This window comes from Perkinsus marinus (assembly GCF_000006405.1).
Source record: "Perkinsus marinus ATCC 50983 genomic scaffold scf_1104296944404, whole genome shotgun sequence".
In the NCBI taxonomy this organism is placed as follows: Eukaryota; Perkinsozoa; order Perkinsida; family Perkinsidae; genus Perkinsus; species Perkinsus marinus.
In genome coordinates this window covers 87,658-99,209 of record NW_003211409.1, presented here as the reverse complement: position 1 = coordinate 99,209, position 11,552 = coordinate 87,658, and the positions used below count along the sequence as shown (strand labels likewise).

General features: G+C 47.9%; 4 protein-coding genes across 4 annotated transcripts in view; 3 read left to right on the top strand and 1 right to left on the bottom strand.

Annotated features, from left to right (window-relative positions):
* Positions 1–2,106, top strand: part of Pmar_PMAR001040 (28 kDa heat- and acid-stable phosphoprotein, putative) — a gene marked incomplete at both ends in the record, with an annotated part of 2,935 nt that extends 829 nt beyond the window's left edge. The window contains 5 exons of the mRNA XM_002780402.1: positions 1,308–1,481; positions 1,539–1,666; positions 1,712–1,802; positions 1,850–1,927; positions 1,981–2,106. Of these exons, the coding sequence (XP_002780448.1) occupies positions 1,308–1,481; positions 1,539–1,666; positions 1,712–1,802; positions 1,850–1,927; positions 1,981–2,106 (597 nt within the window). The remainder of the gene's footprint in view (positions 1–1,307; positions 1,482–1,538; positions 1,667–1,711; positions 1,803–1,849; positions 1,928–1,980) is intronic.
* Positions 2,107–6,543: 4,437 nt separating this feature from the next.
* Positions 6,544–6,818, top strand: Pmar_PMAR001039 (citrate synthase, putative; the record flags this gene model as incomplete). The annotated part of the gene is made up of 2 exons (XM_002780401.1): positions 6,544–6,656; positions 6,724–6,818. Coding segments are annotated over 2 exons (208 nt in total), but the record flags the coding sequence as incomplete, so codon positions are not given.
* Positions 6,819–7,971: 1,153 nt separating this feature from the next.
* On the top strand, positions 7,972–11,398 carry Pmar_PMAR001038 (conserved hypothetical protein). Its single transcript, XM_002780400.1, has 18 exons — positions 7,972–8,097; positions 8,146–8,219; positions 8,272–8,330; positions 8,382–8,508; positions 8,564–8,655; positions 8,710–8,799; positions 8,845–8,911; positions 8,955–9,043; positions 9,097–9,238; positions 9,285–9,453; positions 9,504–9,592; positions 9,638–9,695; positions 9,743–9,822; positions 9,865–10,008; positions 10,055–10,234; positions 10,277–10,407; positions 10,454–10,599; positions 11,035–11,398. Exons 1-18 carry the CDS (start codon positions 8,001–8,003, stop codon positions 11,037–11,039), a joined length of 1,839 nt encoding a protein of 612 aa, XP_002780446.1. The 5' UTR covers positions 7,972–8,000; the 3' UTR covers positions 11,040–11,398.
* On the bottom strand, positions 10,475–11,363 carry Pmar_PMAR001037 (hypothetical protein). The gene has a single exon (XM_002780399.1). It carries the CDS (start codon positions 11,006–11,008, stop codon positions 10,565–10,567), a length of 444 nt encoding a protein of 147 aa, XP_002780445.1. The 5' UTR covers positions 11,009–11,363; the 3' UTR covers positions 10,475–10,564.
* Positions 11,399–11,552: the final 154 nt, after the last annotated feature.

Below are 11,552 nucleotides of genomic sequence, written 5' to 3'. Positions count from 1 at the left end.
CAGCAATGTCGCTACTCTGGGTCAGACTCTGAGCAGCTCGGGCTGAGCTCCAAGGACGTTCCGTGTGCGCACTCTTTGTAAGCAAATATTGGGAACGCTTTGTCAAGAATACGCGCTTCCGGCAGCCCAATAGGTGACCTTTTCTTTGTGATTGAGACTAGGATGCTTGAATAATGAGCCTCTAGGCTCGAGAGGTATATTGGCTTGCAAATACCCGAGAGTCTCGGGTACACGAAAAGAAAGATCTTGAAAATTTCATCCCGTTCCGACATTTGCCATGAGGTTATATTTTTCAAAACTTCGATGATGTTCGATTCCACGCCCCATAAAATGTTTAGGGTCGGATGTCGTCATCTCAGAGAGTCGCTCAGTGGAAAACGTTGTCACATTTTGTTACAGTTGTCAAATCAAAATTCGAAAGTCATTCAATGGTGTTTGAGCGGAATGTTTCAGAGACGTTCCCGGAGCCCTTGCATGCTAGTAGCATGATGCTACCGGGAATATTCCGGAGCTCGTTCGTAGGAGCCATCTTCTCAACACATGTGGATGTCGATGTGGTTCCTGGGATCCGCAGTGGTTCCAATTTCCGTTCTCAGGCGACGGATCCTTTATCTACTTCTCGCGCTACGATATGACCTAACAACCCAACACAGCATTGCGGGTTGAACTAGTGTTGGGTAACCCGCCGGGTTACAATTTGCAGCCGATAGGTTGTTATCCACTTATTTATTTCACTTTTGTCACGCGCTTATCAGCTGATGCCTCCTATCTCATCAAGAAGGCTATGCTCTCCTAGATTGGATCCCCTCTCTCATATCGTCACAAAGGGTTCATTTCACTATTGTCACGCGCTTATCAGCTGATGCCTCCTATCTCATCAAGAAGGCTATGCTCTCCTAGATTGGATCCCCTCTCTCATATCGTCACAAAGGGTTCTGCTCTTGGTTATGTTGAGTTGCATTTGTCATCAAGTGTCTTGAGTCACCAATCTTCGCGTGGCACGCGGGTCAAGTGATCAACGGAGCGCACTGTCGGAATTAACGTTCCTCGTGATCCAATACAGAATGACAAGGAGGGGAGTTCCCACCATGGGAATGAGAAATTCATAATATAAGTGTTGAGGGTCGGTACGCCTTCCTTATCTCCCATTGAGGGAACGTCACAACTAGAGGACTTGTAGGAAGAACTTATCTATCAATATAATCAATAGTAGGCTCACTTGACGCTAGGCTAAGATATGCACTGCGACACGGAGCAATAGCCAAGGAGACAACTGGCACAGAAACAAACACAATATTTCGTTTTAGGATACAATCATCCCTGTACATGCCTTGCTTGGCTTGGTAACGCCAGGTCGGGATCAGCGCTCTAGGAATAAGGTAGACCATCGTGGAGGTGGTCGTGGCACCAGGAGCGGCAAGAAATATGTAGAAGAGGACGACTTTGATGCTATTGCTCGAAGGAACCGGGATGTAGAGCAGGTAAGCAACGACTTGCATTCAGAGAGGGACTTAATATCATATGAATCACATGTTTAGATCAAACGTCGTCAAGAGCAGCAGCTAGTTGAGGAGGGGTCGTCGTCCGATGACGATGAGCCTACTACCGCTCCCGTAGCAGCTCACTCGAAGAGGGCACCGGAGGTGAAGACCATGGCTAAGGAAAGGTGGGCATAACTCTTGTTAATACTGGCCTACACTGGGGGCACTAGGATCGACTCTGATGACGATATTGCACCTATTGGAGCGGATCAGAAGCATCAGCCAACTCGACGTGAGCGAGAGGCAGCTGCTAAGGAGGCGGTGGGAGGCAGAGCTGGGCACCATGTCGAGTGGTGGTGCTATCTCAGGCTCATAAGGCCTATCTTGAGAAGCAGGCTAAGGGTGAGACCTCAGAATTCAAAGCTCAAGCTCGACGTCTGGCCGAGGTAGGGTTATGAACGCTCACTGTGGAGAGAAGTATGTATTAGTCATCACCTAGGTGAGGGCTCGTCGTGAGGCTGCTGCCAATAAGCGTGAAGCAGAGGAGGCTGCTGGTATCACTGGTAGCGTGGACGGCGGTTCTACTCTGGGTGTACAAGCTGGCAGAGAACCACCGAACAGGTGAACCTCTGGTGGACTCAATAGTGGAGAGATTTATTTCCGCTGGTTGCGCACCATAGGAGGCTAAGGAAGCGATCGAAGCCCCGATGTGAGTGGGATTGATTGTGTTGGCACTCCAGCATTCTCATTCAATCGAATATATTATATTCGATATTCAATATAGGGACGCTCCCAGTGCGCTGCAATTTTCGAATGTGTATTAAAAGCACTCAAACGAGCACCTAGAGCCGCGCATGTGACAGATAGAGGTTTTTATAGGTTTAGAACTGCTATTTTCTCTAACATCTGACATGATATCCAAGTTCACACCAGGAGTTAAATTCTGGGCACGATTCACCACCATCTTATCTTCGTCCAGCTTATAGCCACCGCTGGCTCATTTCTGGTCGCAAAAAGTCCGGACGCCCTCTTCAACCTATTTTGGATGAGTACGCTACACTTTCTCAGCGGGGATGCTTTCGATATTACGGGATGCTTATATCGAGAGCTTCACCAGGCTCGAATCCGGCGACGACCTCGCCGATTAGGGTATCGTTATCCGGCTTCTCCAAGTTCTCGAAATCGATGTTGACCAAGACGTTCGCATCGGCTGGGCTCTCGGTGTAGTTGTCGGTCAGCTCTCAGACCCCTGTCATCCCTGACTGTAAGGCTCACAGTGTGAGCTCAAGGCTTGATCCTCAAGCCTGGGTTTACTTCCAACGTGTGATGATAGAGGGTGGTTCAAAGAAAGAGCCCATACCCTGCAGTCTCACGGCGCGTGAGAGTCACCTGTGCCCCTCGGTGCCTTCCCCACACCAGTACTTCTAGGGTCGGCTAGCGCCGAACCACCCTACCACATCCACGCGACCAGTAGCAGGATATTTAAATCCTGGGCAGTGGTAAGCAAGAGGCGATCTCAGCCCGTAGCTGGTGTGAACAGAAGTCACCACCGTGATACACGTAAATACGCGAATACCTACTGTCGCGGTATCAGTTGATGAAGTCTGAGAACAACACAACACGGAACTCGAGCTAGAGCAACCAATACTATGACCACAGGACAACAACACTAAGCGCACTACCTTGACTTGGGTTCTGTACGAATACACAACCAGCACAACACAGTAATCGATATAGGCCCTATATTATAGGGGTCATACGCTATGGGAGGATGGCGGAGGTGTGGTAAGATAGTGTTGTAGTTCCACTTGAACTCATCTTCAACACCGCTGTGGGATAAGTAGATTATTGCTGTCGAATACAAATAGAAAAAACGGATGAGTGGCTCAAACCCCTCGCGTCAGGTCACCCATGGGGTCACATCTCGTGTGACATAGCTCGAAGTTCGAGCTATGTATTCGTGAAAGCAGTCTAAGCTCGAAGTTCGAGCTATGTATTCGTGAGAGCAGTCTAAGCTCGAAGTTCGAGCTATGTATTCGTGAGAGCAGTCTAAGCTCGAAGTTCGAGCTATGTATTCGTGAGAGCAGTCTAAGCTCAGAGATCTGTTAAAATGTTAGATACGAGACGCTGTCTGATATATAGAAAGATGCTCGCTTATTCATTATTTGGCCTGATCCTCTTTGCAGCGGCGAGAGCTCATCCGCAGCAAGTCGTGCCTCACTCGCTGCTGGAGCAACCTGCGCCGCGCTCGCTCAATGACGTGGACTATCGCGCTTACCAACGTGGTGATGACCTGAAACTTGTGAAGAACGTGATGCCCATTACCTGTAATTGGAGCTCATGCTGGGTCGCCGTTGCAAGTGGAACTCGGGTAGGGCTGGTCTCAAATTGAGCATCTCAATCGCCTTGGTTGGTGAGAAAAATAAATGTGAATTCAACTGCCAAGTTCGATAGGTCTATCCATCCTTCGAGCCGTATTCATTTGTCTTTGAAGATATCTTCTATCCTGAGCATTTAGGACTGTGGACTAGGCTCCATGAATCTTGATCCAGGATTCTGGACCAGGGAATTACTCGAGACTGTCAAGTCTAGAACGTCAGTTATGTAAGTATAATCTTTGTTTCAGACTGTCGTCGGCGTAATTGAGATGACTATCCCCGCTTTTTATATACCAGGAAGGGTTGAGGAAGCTATCGAAGCCGCGATGTGGGTGGAATTCGTCGTGTTAGCACTCCAACATTACCCAAATGGAGTATAAACTCTCCAAAATGAGGTTCTCTGTTATCCTTGCGACATTTCTTTTCTACAGGCCGGAACCGAGCAAGAAGAAACCCAATGGAATCATCGGCTATATAGATCACGTAAGCCCTACCTGGTAGGGTCAACCTGCCAAATTCGCTCGGCAGCGGCGAAGAGTTGACGTCAAGATCTTCAGGTTGCAGTAGCCTTGAGTTGGCGTAGGAAAGGAATTGCGAGAAAGCTTTTATCGACGGCTTTCCCAGAGGTAAGTCATCCATAATATTATTCATCAACTTGAGGAGATCATATCATAGTAATCCTTCACTCACTCGGGTTGACTATTCTGAATGTCACTGGAGCACCATGGGAATTCTGGTCTCGCTTGTTCTGAGCCCATTGGATTCCCATGTCCAGGAACTTACTCCATATCAATTCAGTTTGATCTATTCGTATCCCTCAGATCGGTAGAACTGAGCCGAATGTGGTCGCTATGTATCTGGTAGTACAAAATGACAATGTGGAGGCGATTGGGCTCTATAGGAGCTCAGGATTCGTTGAGATATTAAGTAAGCTTATTTAGCACTCGTATAGGATGTTGAAGCAACATATGAACAACTGTTGAATAGACCCGGCTGAATGCGCCCTTAAGAGCGTTCCTCACGAAATTTCTTTCAATCAACAAGCTCCAGAAAGATTTTACTAAAATCATTCTAGGGACGTTGCTGGGTCTGAGCAGCTCGGGCTGAGCTCCAAGGACGTTCCGTGTGCGGCGCACACTGTGCGCACTCTTTGTAGGCAAATATTGGGGACGCTTTGTCAAGAATACGCGATTCCGGCAGCCCAATAGGTGACCTTTTCTTCGTGATTGAGACTAGGACGCTTGAATAATGAGCCTCTAAGATCGAGAGGTATATCGGCCTCCAAATATCCGAGAGTCTCGGAGAGAAAGATCTTGAAAACCTTGATCCCGTTCCGACATTTGGCATGAGGTTATGTTTCAAAACTTCGATGATGTTCGACTCCACGCCCCATGAAATGTTCAGAGTCGGATCATCCGACCCTGACTCCAACATCCGACTCGGATGTCGTCATCTCAGAGAGTCGCTCATTGGAAAACGTTGTCAGATTTTGTTGCAGTTGTCAAATCAAAATTCGAATGTCGCTCAATGGTGTTTAAGCGGAATGTTTCAGAGACATTCTCGGAGTACTTGCATGCTAGTAGCATGATGCTACCGGGAATATTCCGGAGCTCGTTCGTAGGAACCACCTTCTCAACACACGTGGATGTCGATGTGGTTCCTGGGATCCGCAGCGCCCTCCAATTTCCGTTCTCAGGCGACGGAATCTTTATCTACTTCTCGCGCTACGATATGACCTAACAACCCAACACAGCATTGCGGGTTGAACTAGTGTTGGGTAACCCGCCGGGTTACAATTTGCAGCCGATAGGTTGTTATCCACTTATTTATTTCACTATTGTCACGCGCTTATCAGCTGATGCCTCCTATCTCATCAAGAAGGCTATACTCTCCTAGATTGGATCCCCACTCTCATATCGTCACAAAAGGTTCTGTTCTTGGTTATGTTGAGTTGCATTTGTCATCAAGTGTCTTGAGTCATCAATCTTCGCGTGGCACGCGGATCAAGTGAGCAACGGAGTGCACTGTCGGAATTAACGTTCCTCATGATCCAATACAGATTGACAAGAAGTGGAGTTTCCACCGAGGGAATAACAAAACCCATAATATTGTAAGTCACAGACGTGAGTGCAGTCACCCGTGGTTGGGAAGCCGCAGTGTTTTTGCTTCGCGGCAAGGACATTTAGACTTTGGCTCAGAATCGAGCCTTTGTTGATGTTCTGCATCGGAGTTCAATCCACGAATTGTGGACCACCAAATGGTAAGTTCAGTAACATCCTCGGACAACTGTGGTTCTCTGAGCTCCTTGCCACTGAATATTCTCCGCATGCCGATCAAATACCCGCGACTAGTCTCAAGGCGGTCACGATAGCTAGAGACTCGCGGGAACGCTCCTCGCTGCCTCGTGAATGTTCATGCCTACATGTCTCGCGTTTGGCTGTGCACAGCAGGTATACAACCCAGATCCCCGCCACACACGAGCCAAGTCGACGCTCTTGACCCGGGGCGAGCCGGGAGCGTCCGTGCGGAGACAAACGCTGCGAGGCCGGACGTACCGGTGGCGACCCAATCTTCCGGTTTAGTCTTAGTCTCGTTTTCTCCACTAGTGATGGTATCCCTATTGGGTTCGGAAGTATTACGGAGGTCTACGAGTTATGCATCGAGATAACTGACCGCTTGTGTAGCAGCGGCTTGGGCTTTGTATGGGCCTCGTTATGGTGGTGCCAATGAGGCTGTGTTACGTATGTCGGAGAGGAATGGATCTATCGAGAATATATCCAACTTCATGGAGAAGATCGTATCACATCATTTGATTCACATGTTGGTTACTGCTACTCTCACCGCCAGATCATATTTGGGCGAAGCGACGTAAGGAGCTCCCCATGGGCTTCGGTCATCGACAATACAAGCATTATGACCCTAGAGCGGCCATTGTGAGGAGGATTGCTGAGGACGCATGGTGTGTGGGAACTGCAGGGTTACGTGCTTCCAGTTTTCCGAGATTTGTGGTAGAAACCCGTTGATAGAAGTTGCAATGGAGCTGCGAGCGCGTCGCTCTGTCCGATTCATACCTCACGGATAGGAAACTTTATCCCAACGAAGACTTCTATTCGGGATCGGTATACAAGGCCGTGTGTTTCCTCACTGGTATCAGGGAATGCAGGTTATCATTTCACATTATCACTCTTGTCTAAGATATGTTCCCCGAGATTAGCTTGATGGTTAGCGCGCTGACCGGAGTGGATTGATGATCCACAGAACAGAATTTACCGACCCTCCCAGGAAAAGGCCCACAGTGAGGAGTTGAGGGTCAAACGAATCGCCTTCAATAGGTAAGGCATCATCTCAGCTAGCTTGTAAAACGGTCTCTATCTTAGGCGACGTGATGCCAGCCTCCAGCCCGCGACGGTGGTGGCAACATGTAGGAGTGAATGTGAACGAGTGGATCAAGGATTAGAACCACTTAGTTCTCACGTGATATCTTATGTGTGTCTTTTGTTATCATGCCTAACTACACTAGCTGCAAGCTTGGTTGCCATCACGACATCTTATTGTTCGTGTTGAGGCTCGTGTTACGTTATCAACGCATTTAAAGCGCATTCGAAACGACCGACTTGCTCATCTTGGTTTATCTTGCAATTTCTCCACGGTACTGCCTCCTGTCACGGTCAGTGAAGTATGGCGTTTTTCGTTGATAGTAGACGGCTATCATGTTCAGAGGATTTCACCTATCGTGACAGTATCACTCGTAGAGTGCGTGAACTGGCAAATATAATCAATTGTTGTTCGAGACGGCATGTCGAAGGAGACTGGACGCCGCATATCACCAGGCACATCGCCCTGACCTGCCACATTAGGGTTCTATGGCCCAGCAGGAGTTTGGGAGGTGACCGGGCAGTATACATATGCATGATGATTCTATGAACGCTCAGTATACGGTACAGATACTTATTTTGGAAGCTCTAGGACCGAGGAGATTGAGTCCTCACCGAGGGATTTGACAGTAGGAAGGTCCATGTACACCCTTGTGATAACGTGGTGCACAATTGCACTGCTGGACGTTTCTACTCGCATATCTGTGTGCTTTTTGTTGCGGGAAGGCTCGAGTATTCCTTCAGAGAATTTGAGTAGTATTATAGTGATGCCATTACCAACGATCCGGGTATCGTCAAATGAGCAGGGCTCGTCACGGGCAAGGCAGTCACCTGATGACGACCCACCCGAGGATAGGAGTTCTGGTAGGATGGTAGAGTGTAGGGATGGCCGATACGATAGTGTTATGATAGGGTATCATGAGGATCTCTCGATGTCACAGAGTGGTAGTAATAGTAGATGGCTCAAAGCGGATGCAGAAGACTTCGTGGGTGCCCCCAATGTGATAGTGCTAATAGCATGGCTTCGAGCATGCTCAGGTGCCTCATACATCATCTCAGTGTAAATCGGAGACAGGCAGTCTCTCGGGAGCGCTTAGGTCAGTTTGCTGTAAATTTCTCATGTTGTATTTCATGGACTGTATTTTCAGTGTCGGATCGGGTGCAGTAGGAAGCAGGCGTGGTATAACTACATCGGGGGACTCTTCATCGTCATCGAGCTTTCAGCCTGGTATAGAGGATGGTGATGAGATTACATGGCTCAATCGTATGGCATGCGTAACAATCACCATGAGGGGTATGCTTGTTGTTATTTATTGTGGCTCCTGAGCAGGAACATGGTGTTAATACGAGTCGCAGTGATGATGAAGGCCCATATAAGCTGTTTGTAGGGTGTTTACCGTTCGATACGACGGAGCATGACTTGTAAACAACATCAACAGGTTTATATTCATGGGGCTAAGGTCATTCTGCCATCAGATTCCCTCTATTCGCACAGTTTGGTGAAATAGTAGAATTGGCTATACAACGGGATAGGGAAGGACGAAGCAAGGGCTGTGCATGGCTGAAGTATTATGAGGCCCCCATCCGTCATGCTCTCACCCTCGTTGTTAGATACCTCACACGAGAGTCCTGCGATGATTGCATCGCTAGACTGCATGGACAGTTTTATGTCGGACATGTGAGGATTGTATCATGATGCTGGGTCTGGCACTATCGGACAGGTTCGTGCTGCTATGCAAGTAAAATACGCAACAGGGGAGCTTGAGAAAAGAGAAAACCGTGTCTATTTAATCGGCCTACCTAGAGATGAGTAACACTGAACTATCTTCTCTATCATCATGATGCTGTTGCTGCTGTATATAGGACGGTGATGGCCGAGCATGAGCTTCTGACAGCTCTCGATGCATATGGGGAGATTAGAGAGTTCGTACTCTTCCGGCAAGGGGGTCGCAGCGTTGGTGCATGTTTTGTCAAGTTCACTGCTAGAGAGCCTGCAGCCGCCCTCGTAGGCAGTCGAAGCTCTCTCATTGGATTGTGATTGTTATTGTTAGGTACAAGCGTGCCACCTACGTCAATTCCACGTCAATGACAATATACATCTACCTGCAGTACGGGCGTACTTCGCTACCCAGATCAGACGTTTCTCGAGCATGGGTTCATCTCAATCACCGAATTCACAACTTGAAAGAGGACAGCCCCTGAAGGGTCCCAGCAGTAGAGGTCGGTCCTTGATAACATTCCATTTCCATGCATACCGCCATCCATTGCAGATGTAAAGAGCACTGCTGGGTTTGAAGATAAGAGTCAGCAGGAGGAATCCCTAAGAACAGGAGGAGGAGGAGGCTCTCAAGCACCTGGGGTAGGTGGACACCGATGTGACACCAGTTCATGTTATGCCATGCAGGTTGATCGCTCGCCCGATCCTACTTCTACTGGCTTACTCAGACCTGCAGACTCCGAAAGTAAGTGTTCGTGGAGTGGTATGATGACTTTAATCCTCTCACATTAGGCAATCCTGAAACGCGACAGCCTCCGAGTGTCCTGGTGCCCAGTCCGAATCTCCCACAGGAAGGTCTTACTCCGGCTAAGGTAGAGTCTTGTCACAATGCCCATGAAGTGATTTGATCTTAGCTTTTCGTTGGGTGCCTACCGTATAGTAAGACGACGCTCGACTTGGCGCAATTGTTCGGACAGTTTGGTCCGATCCTTGAGGTTGCCTTGCTTACTAATTCTGAGGGGAAGTCCAAGGGTGCTGCTTTTGTTACATTTGCTTACGTAAGTATATTATCTTTATGGTCACGATTATGGTTACGGTGATTAGGCTCCTGATGCTGAGGCTGCGATGTCTATGAATGAGTATTGTTTTCCGGGCTCATCACGATCTATCAACGTATCATATGCTACCAATCAGACATGGGTGCCTGGTGGTATGGGCAATAACAACAACAACAATGGTCGTAATGCCCTCCCTAGAGGGCAAGGAGGCAACGTCTCAAGGACCGTAAGCAGCTATTGAGGCAAAGCTAGTGTTAGGTCTATTCAGGGTGGCGGCGGGGGCGGTGGCACTCAGTCGTACTTCCCCCTCAAACACGGCATTCCTGGTGCTGCTGGAAGCCCACCGTTGATGTTTACCTCTAATCGTAATCCAACAGTGAGCTCAGTAGCAAGCACAGCGTAAGTACCCCAGCTCTATTATTCCTGCATAGAAAAGCATTGTCAGATATGATCAGTCGCCACCATTCGGCCCTTTAGCTTCTGTCGGGGGGATACTGCTACCTGTTGAATCTCTCCATCAAGGACATCATCATCATCATCCTGGCAACGGTGCACCTCAACTACATGATATACCGGATCTTAGCCCAACTGGTATACTCGCTGATGATATCACTAACTTTTTGCTTGAGTATGAGGAAAGCCTCTCTAGTGAGCTACCTCCTCTTTGATATGAACAACATCCAATAATGCAATTCGATAGCAGCCTTTGATGAGATAGGTATACTAGTATAATAGACTGATCACTCTCATAACGCTGTGTCCTCGATAGAATATTTCTGCTGCTGCTACTAGGCGGACTCGATCCTGAAGCTTCCCATTGTTGGTGGTGGAGAGACTGTGACATTTGTTCTTTGTATTGGGGGTATGACGCTAGTGTTGTAGGGATGGATGCATCATCATTATCGACACTACTCATCTTCGCTGCCGCCATCTGTCGATCGTGTGATAAGTCGTGCTCATTAACATCGATATTTATTGCATATTCAACCAAATAACACATTTTCGCTCCTAGACTTAGTCTGTCAGACTAACAGTGTCCGTCAGCGCGTAACTACGTCCATTGCTCGTTACTAACTTGTCCTCTACGACTCCTGCTATACCGATGCTCTTGATGATAGTTTAAGTAGATGTATAGTGAATGCTATCAATACAAGCTCAGTGCCAAGGTCATTGCATGTATAGGCTCTGTGCTCAAGCTCTTCTACTACTTCTACCATGACTATTACACTACACTACTGTATTTACTGTTATTATTACTGATGCTAAGTAGTAGAGCTTCATGCTCATAGTGCGACTGCTAACGGGGGCTTCCTGCACCAGTCTAGTGTTATTGCTACTATCACTTAACCTGCAGTCTATCCTTTTGCCGAGATACGTTTCAAACGCGCTAGTGAATTCCTTATTCCGTTTGTAAATTAGATAGTGTCGTGAGTAACACGGTGAAATGTTGACAACCTTGCTCTCTGGCTTCAGGGGTATCGGCGACTATAAATCATATATCAGCGATGAACCCGAACCAACAGCAACAGATAATGTCGAGATTG